This window comes from Ascaphus truei, chromosome 1 (assembly GCF_040206685.1).
Source record: "Ascaphus truei isolate aAscTru1 chromosome 1, aAscTru1.hap1, whole genome shotgun sequence".
NCBI classification, from domain to species: Eukaryota; Metazoa; Chordata; class Amphibia; order Anura; family Ascaphidae; genus Ascaphus; species Ascaphus truei.
This window is the reverse complement of record NC_134483.1, coordinates 328827125-328846681: the sequence shown is the minus strand read 5'-3', so window position 1 is coordinate 328846681 and position 19557 is coordinate 328827125. Positions and strand designations below refer to the sequence as shown.

Here is a 19557-nt window from a genome sequence, read left to right as displayed (position 1 = left end):
TGAGTTAGGACCTGCTTCATTTGGTGACTTCTAAAGGATGTCTGGTACTTAAGGAAACACTTTTTGTAAGCTTTGGGCTTATTTCACTTGCAGCTTCTTCATGTAATTTTTCCTGAAAAACAAAACTTGGGAAAAATGAAACCTTAACCTTCAGTGTTACAAATATTTTAAAATAAGTTGATTAGGAGAGCTGCATTTTTTCCTGTTCCTGCTGTGGATTCACCAATTCCTCTCATTTTTATTTTAGACAATTCTGATTTCCGAATGTCTAATTGTTCCCTTGAGCCGTCCCGTTCACTTTTGATTTTGTTATAATCGTCTTCAACTTTGTCCCCCTGACCCTTAAATTCATGATAGGGCAAGGTTTAGAGTGATGTCTCTGGTTGTGACTCAATCTTTCCTCTGTGCCCCACATTCTTGAACCTTGTTCCTGAGCATGTTTTAAATGGCAATTTCTCGCAATGTGTCACTGGCCACATGAGAAACATTTAAATTGTTCATCTTTCCGTATATTGTTAGATGGCTGGTGGTGGCCGTAATATTTTGAAGGCGGAAGTTTTTAAACAGCAAAGACTTTTCCTTTGCTAATTCTGCCTTGTTCCTTTAACATGGATTCTGCCCTCTTTAGACATGACAAAACCCTTGCAAAATTATTATTAGCTGACACAGTTAAACCAATCATGGAGCAAATATCGGTGAGCATTTTCTTCAAAAATGCCCTCTTGTAAACTTCATCATTCTGATTTCCCTGAGTTCCAGTTGGCAGTGTTAAGTTATATAGAGCAAACAGTCTGTCAGTATACTCTTGGACAGATTCACCCCTCTTCTAGGTACAATTACCAAATAATGCATGGTTATCTGTTTCCTCTATACCCAGAGCTTTCAACAGCTCTTCCATGTGTTTGTTGGGGCAGTAAACACTGCAGGGGGTAGACTTGCCCTTAAAGCAGTGTCCATACTAGCCACAATCACATCCCGCGTATCTGTGTTATCAGTTAAACTTCTATGTACCCCGTCAAACTGATCTATTCTCCTCATAACATCCACTGGATCGTTCCCAAACTCCACACGTCCAAGTTCCTTGCTTCAAGCAGCAATATCAGTGCTTGCTAGAGCCGGGACACAGTGGTTTCTGAAATTGTGAGCCTGTGCATCCTTCTGGCACTTGCAAGTAGGGCCATTCTCACAGGCATATCACAGTCATACTCTGTCCTGCAATCATAATTTCTTTCAGCATTCCCCTAAACATCCCAATTCATTTGATACCCATCTCTTTCTTCAATTTCAGGCACATTAAACGCAGCCACAACAGCATTCCTCTTTCCATAACTGTTCTTTTAACATATTTATTTCTTTTATCCAGAGTGAATGATCAGCCTCTGTGTTGCTGGAAGATGCCACAAGAGATCTGATTTGCTCCCTGTGCATCTTTCAGCCTTTCCACAAGCCGCTCATTCTTCCTGCACATTCTCCTATTCTCTAACTGTGTCTGCTGGTTCCCTACTCCCATAGCCGCTGCAGTTTTAGCAGAAATGTTAGGAGATTTAATTGCATTTTTAAAATCGTGCACTTTTTCTTCTAAATTTTGTTTTTGCACACTTATTATTTTATACTGTTCTGCTATCCAGCGGGCAGGAGAAATCAGTGCATCCGTTTCCCTTGGACGTGCAAATGCGCTTTTCTGTTATTGCCCTGGTCACTTAATCCTGAGCCGGAAGCCTTGGATCTGAGGCTCCTTCCATACATTTAACAATAACCTCAGGGTTTGTGACCGTTGCAATCTTTTCCATTATTAAATGTTAAATTAATTGCTCAATTTGCTACTTAAACTTAATTGAACAACAGATTAATTTATCACACAATACTATTTGCTTATAAATGCGTTTGTTTGACAAACCAATACCACACTCCGCACGTGGCTCGCCAATATGTAAGAAATACTACTCTGTATTTCACGTTCTTTTTGGGGAAGTGTGACAGAGAAACGCAAACACAAGTGAATATATAAAACTTGTATGAATATGAACAAATCAAACTGTTACAATACAGTACATAGGCAATAAGATAACAAATTACACTACAATGTAACAACTCCAGTTATAAAATGATGTTCCATATTACAGATTACATACAGATATATAGTAACCTCATCCTCCTGCTCATATCTTGTGTTTGTTGAGGAATTTCTTCACATGATTCGGGTCATCCCTCTGGAGCTGGTTACTGGGCCCTCCTCTTCTGTTGGAGAAAGCTGACCTAACTTGTGTCACAGCTGTCTGAGCTTTAAATACCAATTTGGGGGTCCTGGGGGTCTCGCTCTCTGAACTATTGATTAGGAGATCTCAAATCAATCTCTTTGAAACAGTTTCTCCCATACAGTAACTGAGGGAGAGGTCTCATTGAATTGTTAATCACATTTTTGGAACATTTATTTATTTGTTTCTTGCATACAGTAAACAAAGGGAGAGTTCTTATTGAGGTGTTCATCAAATCTTTGAAACATCTTTTGACCTGGTATCCTGTCATCTGTTCAGACAATGGACTAACTCCTTTACACGTGTATTCACACCTACATACATTTCTAGATCAGCAGTTTATAATATCAAAATCAGTTTATGATGAAATTAGAAACTTCAATTCTTACATGTAGCCCGACACGTGCTCCCCTGAGCCGTAGCAAAAATAACTCTGAGGAATATGCCGAAAATCATGCTCTGTGGTGGCTATCTTGGAATTTCTGCTCCCATAGTAATACTGAAGGGAGTGAGGTAAGGAGCCACTATTTTGAAAGCGGAAGTGTGGCCTGCAAACCAGCAATGGCCAGTAGAGGAGAGATATAAGGCTGCGCTTATAGTGCCTTGCGATGGCGACGCGACTTCACTCTGAATCAAATACATTGACTCCGCCGCAAGCGCTTATGTAAGCACGACGGCTCGACCCAAAAATTTGAAGCTGGGTCTATTTGATTTTTTAGAGACAGTCGCCACATGTGACTGTCTGTAAACCAATCAGAGACCGCAGCCCGCCCCCTTTCGTGACATCACTGGCGACAGTCGCTAATAATCAAATGATAACTTTCGCTGGCGGCGACGGGTGACGTCATCGGTCGCATCGCCAGCACTATAAGCGCGGCCTAACTCGTAACTCAATTGGCCTTGCAGGGTTTATGTACAGAACCGTTTTGTGTAACTCTTGTACCATCATATAAGTGGATAGTTCTCATTGCTAGAATAGCCCCTCTACAGACTTATATGGCGTTATGCTACAAAGTCTGGCTGAAATAAATAGCCTGAGATGCATCAGAAAAAAACACCATTGCTTTCAATGATATTTTCTTCCTTTACTAAACATGGAGCTATTTTTTTTTTTTTTTGAATGTTTGTTCCTCAGTTTTCCTGCAGGAATCTTTGATACATAACACCCATAAAATGGAAAAACTACTACAAATATTCCTGGAGGTTGAACATACACTGTTCCTCCTACCTGTCACACAACTAATGAAGCATTTGCACGTTAAAGACTAATGGTATGGAAACAATAAAAATACACACCAAATACATTACAACAAAAACATGTACAGTATGTGGTTATTGCTTTGTCTTATAGTTACAAATTGTACTTAAAAAAAAATCATATATATAACTGTATTATACAACCCCATGAGAGTTTACATTGTTATATTTCTCTACTGGAAGCACCTGCCTATGACATATATTTTTACTCTTGCAGTTACATGACAGATGGTCAATTGATATATTAATATGATTAAAGACAATTAGGCTAGTTTAATAAATTGTTATGTGAAAGAAAAAAAAAAGGCACAAACTGATGACTTGTGTATTTGCGATATGAATCAAAAACAATCTTATTAAAGTGTAAACATTAGTGCAAAACACTGGATGGTGTTCAGAGAAAGATATATGAAATCCAGCTGTTCCAGTGAGAGGAGGCCGCTATCATAAAGCGCATTATTCTTTTATGAAATGTGCGTTGATCTCATCTAGAGTTTTATCAGCCGCGTTTCCCTCGAAGTGAGAAACCATCTGCTTTAGATTTCTCTCTACATTTGGAGGTATGTTTTTAGTTAATAAATTGGACTTTAACTTCATTTGACTCCACTTAGGCTGCGTCCATAGGACAGTCAGCACTGAGCCGTGCGGATGCTCCGTGATGAGCCCCGTCATCCTCAATGAGGATGTCTTGAGAGGGGGCGTCCGCATGCGTGCTGAGGCGCAGGGATTTTCAGCCGACAGCAGAACCTGTTTCTCAGCGCGCTGTCGGCTGAAAACCTCCAATCGGAGGGCAGCAGCGTCAACGGCACTGTGACGTTGGCGCTTCGCGGGCTATTGGCCCAGTGACGTCAGTGCCCCGCCTCCTGGTCGCGCACGCTGGCTCGTCTGCTAGTTCATGCAATCGCTCCTGATTGCGCAGACGAGCCTCAGCGTGAGCGCTGAGGAGCGCTGACTGCTAAATTATGGACGCAGCCTTAGTGTTAAAAATTAGTTTGTGTTTATCACGGGAGACCAGTACTTTTAACACCAAAACCTTCAGGGATCACGATAACCAAGCACAGGGCAAAGTAATTTAATACACAGGGTTTATTCTGGCAGAACCAGCAACTACACAAAATACACAATATCACATACACTCAGGACCTGGGGGAAGTCTCTAGCCTCAATTGCTTCAGTAGGTTTACCCTGTCCGCTTTGTCTCCAGGAATCCAAAGTGCTACTTGCGCAATAGCAACTCTGAATCTGCCGTCGGCTTCACTCCGTCAGCTCCGTAGGATCACTCTCAGAATCCCACTAACACACAGCTCCGTAGGATCACTCTCAGAATCCCACTAACACACCGCTCCGTAGGATCACTCTCAGAATCCCACTAACACACCGCTCCGTAGGATCACTCTCAGAATCCCACTAACACACCGCTCCGTAGGATCACTCTCAGAATCCCACTAACACACAGCTCCGTAGGATCACTCCCAGAATCCCACTAACACAGCTCCGTAGGATCACTCTCAGAATCCCACTAACACACAGCTCCTTAGGATCACTCTCAGAATCCCACTAACACACAGCTCCGTAGGATCACTCCCAGAATCCCACTAACACACAGCTCCGTAGGATCACTCTCAGAATCCCACTAACACACCGCTCCGTAGGATCACTCTCAGAATCCCACTAACACACCGCTCCGTAGGATCACTCTCAGAATCCCACTAACACACCGCTCCGTAGGATCACTCTCAGAATCCCACTATCACACAGCTCCGTGGGATCACTCTCAGAATCCCACTAACACACAGCTCCGTGGGATCACTCTCAGAATCCCACTAACACACAGCTCCGTAGGATCACTCTCAGAATCCCACTAACACACCGCTCCGTAGGATCACTCTCAGAATCCCACTAACACACCGCTCCGTAGGATCACTCTCAGAATCCCACTAACACACAGCTCCGTAGGATCACTCTCAGAATCCCACTAACACACAGCTCCGTAGGATCACTCTCAGAATCCCACTAACACACAGCTCCGTAGGATCACTCTCAGAATCCCACTAACACACAGCTCCGTAGGATCACTCAGAATCCCACTAACACACCGCTCCGTAGGATCACTCTCAGAATCCCACTAACACACCGCTCCGTAGGATCACTCTCAGAATCCCACTATCACACAGCTCCGTGGGATCACTCTCAGAATCCCACTAACACACAGCTCCGTGGGATCACTCTCAGAATCCCACTAACACACAGCTCCGTAGGATCACTCTCAGAATCCCACTAACACACAGCTCCGTAGGATCACTCTCAGAATCCCACTAACACACAGCTCCGTAGGATCACTCTCAGAATCCCACTAACACACAGCTCCTTAGGATCACTCTCAGAATCCCACTAACACACAGCTCCGTGGGATCACTCTCAGAATCCCACTAACACACAGCTCCGTGGGATCACTCTCAGAATCCCACTAACACACAGCTCCGTGGGATCACTCTCAGAATCCCACTAACACACAGCTCCGTAGGATCACTCTCAGAATCCCACTAACACACAGCTCCGTAGGATCACTCTCAGAATCCCACTAACACACAGCTCCGTAGGATCACTCTCAGAATCCCACTAACACACAGCTCCTTAGGATCACTCTCAGAATCCCACTAACACACAGCTCCGTGGGATCACTCTCAGAATCCCACTAACACACAGCTCCGTGGGATCACTCTCAGAATCCCACTAACACACAGCTCCGTGGGATCACTCCCAGAATCCCACTAACACACAGCTCCGTGGGATCACTCTCAGAATCCCACTAACACAGCTCCGTAGGATCACTCCCAGAATCCCACTAACACAGCTCCGTAGGATCACTCTCAGAATCCCACTAACACAGCTCCGTAGGATCACTCTCAGAATCCCACTAACACACAGCTCCGTAGGATCACTCTCAGAATCCCACTAACACAGCTCCGTAGGATCACTCTCAGAATCCCACTAACACACAGCTCCGTAGGATCACTCTCAGAATCCCACTAACACACAGCTCCGTAGGATCACTCTCAGAATCCCACTAACACACCGCTCCGTAGGATCACTCTCAGAATCCCACTATCACACAGCTCCGATCGGGACACTAAACTATTTACGCTGTGAGCGTTGGCTCCTTGCATAGCGCCCCTGAGCTATGTTTAACATTGAGCAGGAGCGCCAGCCAATCAGTGCGAACCATTAGGCTCAGCCGGGCGAGCGTCCGTTGAGCCCTCTATCAGAGGATGGGGGCGGGCTTAAGGTGCAGTACTGCCTGGAGAGCGGGGAATTCAAACTGGCACACAGAAACGGTGCCTGCGGGGCTCAGACCCGGCAGCTGATTCTGTTAGCCAGCCATCTACCTCCCGCTGGGTAGGCGCTTCAGAGTCTGAGGGAATACAATGGGCTCTACTCCGCCGAGAGCCCTACTCCCTGCCTTTCACCACAAGCCCCAACACTTCAGCCATTCCCCACCTTTGTCCTGATCATATCGTTTCTATGGACAGCTTCAGCTAAGTGAATTGCCGAGTCTCCTTCCATAAAAATAATACTTAGTCACTTAACCTAATTAACATTTTGCATGGCTGACACTTTAATTTTATCCCCTAAAAATACTGGTTCTCTAAACTGGGGGAATTGCTACACAGGGAATAAAGTGTTTTACAGGCAATTTATTTATACATAAGTGTTTTTACAGTCCTTCCCCAGACATTAAATACATTTGTCTGAAATCCACATTACTTAGCCAATCAGGTTATACGGTTTTAGGGGTAGCTAGCTGGGCTTCACCTTTATTTTGTGATGCCAGCTAGCCCTACCGCGTAACAATGTTAACCTAGTCCATTAAAGCATCATTTTAAAACAGGGTTTGTATTACATACCTAAGCAAACAATTCACTTTCAATTCCACAGCAACAATTATAATAATAATAAATAATAATATCAACAATATTATAAAAGGGCTTTAGAAATTATATGGGGTTTCAATTGTTTAAATTACCCTCAGGATGGGCAGATTCGAAATCCAAACTTTGAAGTTTTTTCAGAAGTTAGAGTTGAACACCAGAGAAAACTTTCAAATCTGAAAGAAATTGAAACAAAAACCTAGGAAAAGCTCTCAACCTTGGATTATAATTTTTATTTTTTAAAGAAACTAGACGAACTTTCAAGCTCGAGAGCACAAAAACCTGCAGCTTTTAAAGAAGTTTTCTAGTTAGTTCACTTATGGAGGCAGTCGATGTGAGTGTATATAAACAAGTACGGCAAAGAACAATGCATGGGAACCTTTTACATGAAATCAACAGGAAGATGAAGAGGAGATGAAACAAGACAATGTTTAGAAGAAACACGACAATCTATCAGGGAAACCTTCCACTGTGCCTCAAAAGAAAAGTTTTCGACCAGCGTATTATGCCTTTGCTCACATATGGTGTTAACCTTCAACCCTGAATGCAAAGATAATTCAACAGCTTCAGACAACTCAAAGAAGTATGGAAAGATGTACAGTGGTGTGAAAAAGAAAGTACACCCTCTTTGAATTCCATGGTTTTACATATCAGGACATAATAACAATTATCTGTTCCTTAGCAGGTCTTAAAATTAGGTAAATACAACCTCAGATGAACAACAACACATGACATATTACACCGTGTCATGATTTATTTACCAAAAATAAAGCCAAAATGGAGAAGCTATAAATTAGTTCTTCAGTATTGGGTAATACCTTTTTTATTTGGACTAACAATTTGTCATGGGACAAGCTTTCGAGAGTTTTCCTCTCTTCGTCAGGTCAGCAATACTGATATATAAAGGTTTCTACGAATTAGACAGGGATTGGAAAAAAAAAGGAATAATGTAGAACAGAGAGATGTACAGGAGGTGGGGTGGGGAAGGCACTGTAAGGGTATTAAAACAGAGATAAGGAAGGTGAGAATTAGGGATGGGGGGCTGTACATCCACAGCAATACAGAGTGGGAAGAGGATGCTGGGAGGGGGGGGGGTATAGGATGGCACAATGGCAGAGAGGACCATTACAACAAATTATGATAGTGTGTGAGAAACCCCATATCTTCATTAAGTCCTTTTGTTTTGGTGTCAAAGAGTCTTATCATTCTGAGCTCAAATGTTTTCCGTTCTTGGGTGCGTTTAAACATTCCATTGAGGATTTTGATGTTTAAATCATTTATGGAATGATCTGGCTGTAAGAAATGATGTCCCACTGGTGAGCAGTATCTTTCTAACCTCGTGGTGGAGTATAGAGTGTCTGTGCATATTCATTTTTCCTTGAAGTTTTTTCCTGGTTTCCCCAATGTAGCATATTTGGTCACATTTGTTGCATCTCTCTGTTCTACATTCTTCCTCTTTTTATTTTTTTTTATTTTATTTTCTTTACCAATCCCTGTCTAAGTCATACAGTAGATGCCTTTTGTAAATCAGTATTGCTGACATGAGGAAGAGAGGAAAACTCTTGAAAGCTTATCCTATGACATAAATTGTTAGTCCAAATAAAAAAGATATCATCACCTACTACTGAAGAACGTGTGTGTGTGTGTGTGTGTATATATATATATATATATATATATATATATATATAGTTATATATAGTTATATAGTTATATATATATAGAGTTATATAATATACATTAAATAAGTGAAATCATATAGTAAAATTCTAAGTGAATTCATAAAGCAAATAATATATTTATATCAATAAATTACTTAATACAACAACAATAAAATTCCAAAATGGCTTATTGCAATCCACAATTCCATGGTGGTAAATAAACGACATACTGGGTGTTACAATTGATAACAGCAGTATCACATAATCAGAACCAGTCACACACACTGTATTTTAACAAACATGGTGCCTTGTTTCCTTCCTTTCCTGAACACTACTTTAAGTATCTTAGGCATATTAGTAGCTTATCCATTTTTAATGTATTCCAATGTTTCATCAAGATAGTAAAAATATCTCCATGGACAGAATTATATTGTGGGATAAATAAAGGGATATCATATGAATTATTTTTGTTATTAGGATTACCTATCTTTTGTTCTGATTTATAACAAGACATTTAAAAAATTATGGTGGGTAAAAAAAAAGTTACAGAAATACTCCGCCCTATAGTAAAAATACCACTTGTGGTACATTTGCATGTCTCTGACAGGTCTGCAACCCTGTCTTTCTCCATTATCGCTTTGCAAACAGTACTTCCACTGCAGCCAGGGATTCTGGGTAATGACATGCAAAGCACACTCTTTACTTCTTATGCCTGCCATAAAACACCATTAATGGGAAAACACATGGTTGCAGACCTGCCTGAAACATGCACATGCACCACAAGTGGTATTTTTATTTACTGTTCCGATTTATGTCATACTGTTGGTCTAATATCGCTTGTGTTTGTGATATCATATAATATATTTCCGCTTTATTTTTTTTATTTTTTTTGGGCTTCAGTTATCAACGATTCTAACAGATTAGCTTCATATCCCTTTTGAATAAACCTATTCCTTGAAGAAATTCAGTTTGCTTATCAGTCCTGTTTGTCCTATTCTTCCCTTTATCCAGCAGGGAGACCTCAAGTATTAGAATAAAAATGAATGTTAGTGCCTTTTAGGGTAACTATAAATAATGTGCGTCTGTCGCAACTTGAAATGGTGTCAGGTAGAAGATATTTTTATTTTTTTTAAATAGCTGTATTTATACATCGATTTTATTTTGTATAAAGTTTTGTTTCTGCTCCTCTTCTCTATATCCAGCAGGGGGACCTCCAAGTTTTAGAATAAAAATAAATTGTTGCTGTCCAAAAAGCACCTTACACTTTTTATCCTGGTCGCATTGTCATGGTTTTCTCTCTTCTAGGGCAATATTAATGCACTGTTGTAAAATAATTCTGAAATAAAAGGCACATTGTATGGGGGGTGTCACAATATATTTTTATAGCCCCGTGTCTAAGCACTTGCAAGTATAACATCAAGCAGCTTCTAACTAGCCCTGAAAGCAGACCAGTATGTATGGCATGTTCTGTGCCCTCTGTGTTGTGCATTAAAAGTGTATATGTTTAATGGAGGAAGTAGGTACATAGCCGTGTGTAAACAACCGTGTAATTGACTTCTTTAAAAAAAAATATATAATAATTGCATTTAAAGTAACAGTTTTACTTGAATTATGTGAAAAAATGATTTTTTTTCCCCCCTTTGGTTCTTCTGAATTATTGTTGATCAGCTACTTATGTTTGTGTCTGAAACATTATGGCTTTATTGTTACTTTACAATGGAGGACAAAAGAAAAAAGTCATGCAAAATATATTGGATAAAGACTGTAAAAGCATGTTAATATGACAATGGTTACAAAAAATAAACTGAAGTGTTTCAAACTTTTTTTCCCCCCTAAGGTGTCGATCACCTCTATTAACCTGTTAAGCATGTCACTGATAAGTCCCATCAATATTATTTTTTATTAAGAGCCATGTGCTGAGAATATTTCTTTTCCCGTGACATCAATGTTGATATCCATACATGTTGGTGAAATGTACAAGCTGCAGAGGTTGGATGTGCACAATCATTCTGACCCGGTGTATTTCTCTTGTTTTCTCAGTGTCATTCACAGTAATGTGCTACAACGTGCTGTGCGATAAGTACGCGACACGGCAGCTCTACGGCTACTGCCCGTCCTGGGCATTAAACTGGGAGTACAGGAAGAAAGGCATCATGGAGGAAATAGTCAGCTGCGATGCAGATATCATCAGTCTTCAGGTGAAGATGGGTGGGGGAAGAGCCCAAGGGGGGTTGTGCCTTTGATTCAGCTTATTATAACTGCATAAATAGGCGATTATCAGGTAACAAATACAAATTGGTTAAAAGGTTAATTTATTGTGATTTCCCCTGATAAGTGCCTATATTGCCGTTCATTTTTAGCTCTATTAAGTGTAGCGCAGCCAGCGAAGTACAAAGGGTTGCCTTGGAGTGCCACCTTGTTCCTCATATGTTTGACTGACCTGTTGGAAAGCTGCACTAGGCAGGTAATGGATGCTGTGTGCCCAAAATACTTTCAAGAATTGCCTGACTGGCTAATTATAGATGTGAAACTGCAAAGCTGATACAGCGTTAAAGTCGGGACACACAAACTAGGTTTCTGTTTCCTGCTCACAAGTCCATATGTAGAGACTTCTATAGTTACAGGCAGCTTTTGAAATGCTAGTTGGCAAAATCTGCCTTCCATTTTCTAAGCCCGTCCTGATTGCTGGCATCTACCGCCCCCCTAAAGCCCCTCTACAATCCCTGTCTGATATCACCCAGTTTCTTGGCTCCATTTCCTCTCTGAATGAGAAGAGTAAGCTCTCTTCTCTTAGTTCTTGGGGATTTCAACCTCAATTGGCTCAACCCTAAAAACCACAAAATCCAGATACAACTCAAATCTCTTCACCTAACACAACTAATTTCCCAACCCACACGGACAAACCTGAAATCGCATAACCATTCCTTGCTAGACTGGATTCTCTCCTCTAATCCCAGCAGAATCCAATCCTCTGGCATCCTTCCTGACATTTTCAGTGACCATGCAATAGTGTACTGTGTAAGGAAAATTAAATAACCCCAATAAAGCCCTCAAGTTCTCCTCACTAGAACATTTAGAACTTTAACCCACCACCGTTTCTGACAGACCTTATCAACTGCCCATGGTACAGAATCAACTTAATTCCCGACCCCGATTCTCCTCTCGACTATTTTCAATCCGAGTTCTTAAAACTCTGTGATACCCATGACCCACTACACAGAATAGTGGGTTACAACTGACCTTATAGAACTCTACCATTTCAGGGATGCCTTGTGGAAAAGCTACAAAGTAACTGGCACTACCAAGGATCTTAATAACTTCAGATGCCTGAGGAATATATGCACAAGACAAACAAGACACGCAAAAGTACAATATTACTCTGACAATCTTCGCCAGAATACATCAAACCCAGCTAACTTCTGGGAAGTTATCCACAATATATACCAGCCATCTAACCATCAACAACCAAGTAATATCACAAAAGATATTACTCTGACAAACCCCACTGACATTGCAAATGCATTCAATGATTACTTTGTGGGGTGTGCTACTAACTTATTAGCGAAACGCAACCCAAACCACAAACACAAACCTCATTCTCTGAGTACCCCTATAGCCCCACCCTCTCCCAACACTGCTCACAATTTTCAATTTGTCCCAGTATCTGAAGAGGAGATTCCAAAAGCGCTCCTCAAATTAAAACTAAGCAGCCAATGTGGACCTGATCTTAAAAAGTGCGGACAAAAACACTGTCTCAAACTACAGGCCAATCTCTCTTCTCCCAATACTATCCAAAGTTATGGAAAAATGTGTTCACTTCCAATTAAGCAATTACTATACCAAGACGAATTTCCCTAGCCAATTCCAATCTGGCTTTCGCCCCAAACACTCCACCGTAACTACCCTGCTAATAGTTTGCAATGAGATTCTGTGTGGAATGGAACTGGGACAACTCGCTGGTGCAATATTCCTAGATTTTGCAAAGATTTGTATACTGTTAATCATGTTATCGTGCTTAGAGAAAAGAAATAAGGTTGTGCTAAAACCAAAACAATGTCACAATTAATACAGTATGTATGTATGTATATACCAAGGCTACATTTTTAAAGCTTCCAATAACTGAGCTCCAGATCAGAACCAATGCTAACACCACCATAACTCCTGTTACTAGTTTTAAATACTTGGGCATATGGTTTGACTTCCATTTAACATTTGGGATGCACATTGATACCCTGACATCCAAAACTTATGCCAAACTAGGTGTACTTTACAGGAACAAATCCTCCCTAAGTCTGCTGGTCAGAAAGCGCATTGCACCGCAGATGCTAATGCCAATTATCGACTATGGGGACATAGTATAAGGCTCGGCACCCCAAAACCACCTTAGCAAACTTGACACCCTCTACAATTCAATATGCCGTTTTGTTCTCCAATGCAACTACAACACACACAACTGCGAAATGCTCAAAGAACTAGATTGGTCATCACTCGAGTCTAGGCGCAAAGTTCACCTTTCCTGTCTTGCCTTCAAATACTTTCTGGGCCAGCTACCCATCTATCTGAACAAGCTCCTCACCCCCCAACACATGCAGCACTTATCATCTGAGATCTGACTCCAAAAGACTGTTCATGGTCCCAAGGTTCAGCAAAGTATCCGGCCGTTCCTCCTTCTCTTACCATGCACCCCAAAACTGGAACAATCTCCTTGAGACTCTCACAGCCGCCACCAGTCCTTTCAAAACTAGGGCTGTCTCACATTTTAATCTGGTCTGTAACTGTTACATACGCCTATAATATATATTATCTCTGTGTATGCAAAATCGTGTATATAATGTATACCCTGTTCACTTATGTAACTGTATTTGTAACCATGTATTATTTGTCATCAAGCACATACTTGAAAACAAGAGGTAACTCTCAATGTATTACTTCCTGGTAAAACATTTTTATAAATAAATAAAGTTGTGTTCTCATCATTACATATACACGTACTTATAGTGATGAATATTTGCAGAATGTTGATTCATACATTCCAACACCTGGAAATCATTGAATTTAATTCTGTTTAGAGTGCCCTGATACAGATATATTACGACTTAATGTCTCCAGAGCCCCAGCAGAAAAAGCAAAAGTCCACGGTGCTGGGGCAGTGTCTGCCGCGGTCACACTGCAGAGAGGTCCATGCTTCCAGATCGCACCCCCCCCCGCAGCATTAATCCTCTGGCGCGTGACCGCAGTGTGTGTCCCGGTGCTATCTTCTGAAGGCACCCAGCAGTACAGGATAGTAACTCCAATATGTCAATTAGATGTCATAAATATGTCATCTTTGTAAAAGTAGACTAAAATAAAAGCATTTACATGTTTCCCTGTCCCAGCAATCTTAATAACTGTGTTGGTTCACGTTGAATTCTACAAAAGGTCATTTTTGGTTTGTGTTCAATCATTGCTTCACAGGGGTTTTTTTTATATCGTGCAATTCAGTAACATAAAGAGGCCGTGAATGTGGAATTGGGGTGGGTGTACATTGTAACATGAAGAAGTGAAACCCTGTATACTCTGTTCTGATCAATCTCCATGACAGTGTTAAATGTTGATGACCCAGTTTTGCAATGTTATCTGCTTCTAAACCATGCTGTGTCTTTCACCTGCAGGAAGTCGAAACCGAGCAATACTTTACCCTTTTTCTGCCAGCATTAAAGGAACGTGGATACGATGGTTTCTTTTCCCCAAAGTCACGTGCCAAAATCATGTCCGAACAAGAGAAAAAGCATGTGGATGGTTGTGCAATACTCTACAGAACAGAAAAGTGAGTGAGAAACTTCATTGCTCAAGTCTATGTAAATCCCTGTACCAAATGCATGTACCGTTCAGTGGGCTTTGGGTGGGCTGTTACATGATATAAGGCATTGTCTTTTCTGCTCCATATTATTGATTTAAGTTAATCAATGATTAAACCATCAAATTCAAGTATGGTGATATATTAAAGCTGCAGATCAGGCTCCCGTTTTGTTTTTGTTTTTTAACTTCAATAGTTTCATGTGGGCAATCTCTACCTACCTAAAAAAAAAAACTGCATAGCTGCCGGCCTATTTGTTCTCCGTCTATTGATCGGCAAAGTTTGGCGACATCTTTAAATATGGGGAATGTATATCGTTGCTATAGGAACAAGCATGCTTGTTAAAATAGAATATAAGAAAATTGGTCTTTCAAAGTTGTTTTTTTTTTTTTTTTTTTTAAACAGAAAATGCTAAAAGTATTTTTTCTTACTACAGAACTGATTTATTAAAAAAAAAAAACACACATGCAGGATATTGACTGAACTGCAGCTTTAAGTGATCATTTTTTAAAATTAATAATAGGTTTTTATTTTATAGTAATTCCTATAAACTTGCTGTTTACTTAATAGAACACTATTGATCCAAAGATCAAATGGCAGTCTCTAAATGTTTTAGATAAAATCAGGACATACAGATAGGCTGGCACTGTTGAACATTAAAGTCGGATCAGTTGTCAAACACAACTTTTTATGATGTCCGCAATAATTCTTCTGCTTTTCTTCGATATTTTTCTTTTTGTCTGGCTTCTGAGGGTTTTCCGACGATCCCTTGACAGCCGTTTTATATTCATTCCTTTTTAGAGCTCAATATCCCAAAAATAGCACAATACTAGAAACTGGTCTCCAAAACATTTTTTTAAAAATAGTTATTTTTGATTGGCGCAAAACGTACAGTATACAGTATTGCTGCTTGTTTTTTTTTGTTTTTTTTAATGTTCCCAAACATGTATTTTGGAAGACTTTGAATATGAAAGGGGGCTTAAGTTGTGTGAAGTTTGTGGATTCGTCCTCCTAACTCTGTACCCTTCTCTTAGATTTACCCTGGTGCAGAAGCACACGGTGGAGTTTAACCAGGTAGCCATGGCAAATTCCGAGGGGTCAGAAGCCATGCTGAACAGAGTGATGACGAAGGATAACATCGGAGTCGCCATGTTGTTGGATTTCCACAAAGAGCACTCTGGGGGAGGTGAGCGTCTCTTACCATACTAATCCCTTTACTACCGCGGTGAGAGGGTTAGGAGACAACATCTGGATGTTCTATCATGCATTCTTACAAAAGCAGTTCCCCTATTTGAATTTATTTATCAAATCTTCCCCCCTCCGCCCCCCTTTTGTTTTTACTTGGATGGTAAGCAGGGGATCCCCAGGGGATGAAACCCCCCCCCCCCCCCTGGTTACGAGATACTTATACCTGAAAGTTGCGCAGGTACGGTCTCCTCCATGGGAATCGATGCAGCAGGATAACTCTCCCCCATGTCATGCAAGTTAATAGGAAGCTACAACTGCATCCATTGTGGCTTCCTGCTTGTCCGCCCGAGAAGGAGAAGATCAGGAAGTCCAAGCACAATGTTTACCAGTATTTATCTCGGGAACCCTGCTCCCTGTCCTTGTAAAAAAAAAAAAAAAAAAAGGGGGTTATGGGGTCTGGTGGTGGGAGGACTGCGTCTATAAGCACATGACTCCCAAAGGGGCTGGAAATATAAATTAAGGAGGTTACTTAATTTCTTCCCTGGTCTTGCACTTCCTGTATGATTCTAAGAATCCTGATCAATTCACAATGATTTGTAGCGTTCCTGTAAAGTACACTTCTCTGCATGCAATATTCTGTGCCTACGGCTGGTTTTCTGAGTTTGGCTCGTTTAGGGATTTTGTGCTTCCTATCAAGATTTTTAAAAGTCTCATATTTGTATACAGTCACGTCATTTGTGCTTGTTCTGAGCATAGCCTGTGTGCAACTACAACTGTAAAAACGATCGTATGGGTCCATTAAAGCAGCAACCTGCGAGAAGCTTATCCATGGACCCCCAACATCAATTGACCTACCTTCCTGACTTACCTGATATTTGTACTGGGGTTGACACAAACCAACTCCAAATATGGCCGGCAGATTACACCGCGACCTGGCCACATGGTCACCAATAGAGAGCTGCGTTGACGCTGCAGCTTTTCTATTGGCCGACCTACCCCCGCTGTCATTTTGTGTCTAACCGGCCTCATATTTCGCCCCGTGTCAGAATGGGGGCAGCCAGGGTGCTCCCTGGACATGTGATCACGGAGGACTCTCCCGGTTTAGGTATAAGAAAATAAAGCGTTTGAGAATACAAAACGAGCGGCATGGAGGGCTTAAAAGGTATCACCGCTTGCAATGAGCCTACACTTCTATTGGACCAATACTAATGCAGCTTCCAGAACTTGGAGCTACATCTCTAGAGCACTGCTTTACAGGTCAAAGGATCAAACGGACAATATGATTTGCCCTGGAAAAAGAGTATGGGGTCTGTGTGTCATGTCAAGTTTACAGCACCCCATGCGCCACAGAGCAGCATTTCCATCTAGGGTCGCTTTCCAACGATGTGTCAAGGTCCTTGGCTCCAATGTTCCCATGTGTCAGCTTGCCATTTGGGAAGTGTAAATAGGGAGGTATTCTAGACCGATGCACACATATTAGTACCGTGTATTATTTGTGTCTCTCTTCGTTATTTCATTTGTTGTTCCTTTTTGCTGCATTAAAAAAAAAAAAGCAGATTTGAAAAAGGTATAAACCTTCCTGGTTAGCAATCTGTGGTAGGTTTGATGCAACTGTGCGTGGGGGAAAATGATGTATTTAACCAACGCACCTTTCTGCCTTCGTACAAAGACTTCTGCATTTAGTGTGCGAAACAGTTGCGTATCACAAATGTTTTCAAAGTGGTTTGCAGAAAACAGAGAGAGAAATGACAATGTTATTTTTGCGGCCAAAGGACATCATTTACTTTCCAAGAAAAATCTATTTAGACAGAATGGATTTATAAGGGTTAGAATATTTCCGCTACTACCTCTAGGAAAGTACTGTATGTTGAAACACTTAACACTTGAATATTAAAAAAACAAAACAAAAAAACGCTGTGAATGATACCATGACAGTAATTTTAAACTCATCAGTTCAGCATGCAAATGTAGAATAGTAGTTTCCCCCAATGCCCTATGTAAGGCTATATCTGTGTTTAATTAAAAAATTGCTTATTGTGTTGGCGGTGCAATAGCATACAAAATGTAACATTATTTTCATGTTTATTGGTTTTAATGAGTTTTGCTTAACTACAACATTACTCCCATTATAACGACCATGTGCCTATTTTTTGTTGTTTTTTTTGCCATGTGCTTGTTGTATTCAGGCATGAAGCCCCATCACTCCGCAGACAGGCAGCTGCTCATGGTGGCGAATGCCCACATGCATTGGGACCCTGAGTATTCGGACGTGAAGCTCATCCAGACCATGATGTTTGTTTCTGAACTGAAAAGCATTATTGAGAAAGCTGCAATTAGGCCAGGGAGCCCCACTGCTGACCCAAGTTCCATCCCTGTAGTGCTGTGTGCGGATCTGAACTCATTGCCAGATTCAGGTAACAATTGTGTGAATTGTCATTTTAAAGCCCATTATTTTACAAAGCAAGAATGAATTTACATATTGGTTGAACTGGTACAAATTGACTTTATTGCAACATATACCGCCAACTAGATCTAAGCCTCTCATAAGGAAAGCTTAGTTGACGTGTTGAGACCTTCTTTTTCAGAGCAGCTCGTGCAAAAAAATGAACTCCTTACAGAGCGATTTCACTATTCCTTTCCCCATCTTCTCTTTCCCTTCTCCATCCTTCAGTTGATTTTCCTCCCCTCACCCTCCCTGTCGCATTCTGCTTTTGTATCCACCCCCCCGCTACCCTGTTCTCCTCCCCTTTTTTTCAGTCTCCTATGGGTCATTAAAGGGACATACAGTATCTCCGTGTGTGTGTGTGTATATACATACATACATACATACATACATACACAGTGCTTGACAAATCAACCAAAAATCTACTCGCCGAACCAAAAAATCTACTCGCCACCTAGTCCCGCCCCAACCCCGCCTCTAGTCCCGCCCCTAGTCCCAACCCTGCCTCTAATCCTGCCCCAGCCCCGCATTTAAAAAAAAAACATAAATTAAATAAATTGAATAAATTCCTAGTAAGAACATTGATTTTTGACATAAGTTTATTTATTGTATTACATTATACTACTGTGTGTGTGTGTGTGTGTGTGTGTGTGTGTGTGTGTGTGTGTGTGTGTGTGTGTGTGTGTGTGTGTGTGTGTGTGTGTGTGTGTGTGATCTAGAAAAAAAAGCCAGATGTGAATGACTAGTTTCCTGCACCCCTTAACTAGTGCCTGGATGCCCCCACTTCACAGTATTTAAAGCAGCAATCCCTCCTGGGATCTTACCTGATCCGCAGACCCTCAATGTCCAGGTACCTCATTCCCACAATGTTATACATTGGAGGGGAGGTGTTCCCTACCTGTCTTCTGGGTTACGGGGGATTCCGATGTCTTCCGTGTGAAGCTCGAGAGTTAGATCTGGAAGAAAGCAGTATAGGTTATTTCGGTGTAGT

At 41.1% G+C, this 19557-nt stretch overlaps 1 protein-coding gene across 1 annotated transcript in view; it reads left to right on the top strand.

Moving 5' to 3' along the window:
• CNOT6L (CCR4-NOT transcription complex subunit 6 like) overlaps positions 1-19557 on the top strand; it is a 99519-nt gene that overhangs the window by 65601 nt on the left and 14361 nt on the right. Inside the window, exons 7-10 of the mRNA XM_075606822.1 lie at positions 11140-11297; positions 14751-14905; positions 15970-16121; positions 18310-18537. Of these exons, the coding sequence (XP_075462937.1) occupies positions 11140-11297; positions 14751-14905; positions 15970-16121; positions 18310-18537 (693 nt within the window). The remainder of the gene's footprint in view (positions 1-11139; positions 11298-14750; positions 14906-15969; positions 16122-18309; positions 18538-19557) is intronic.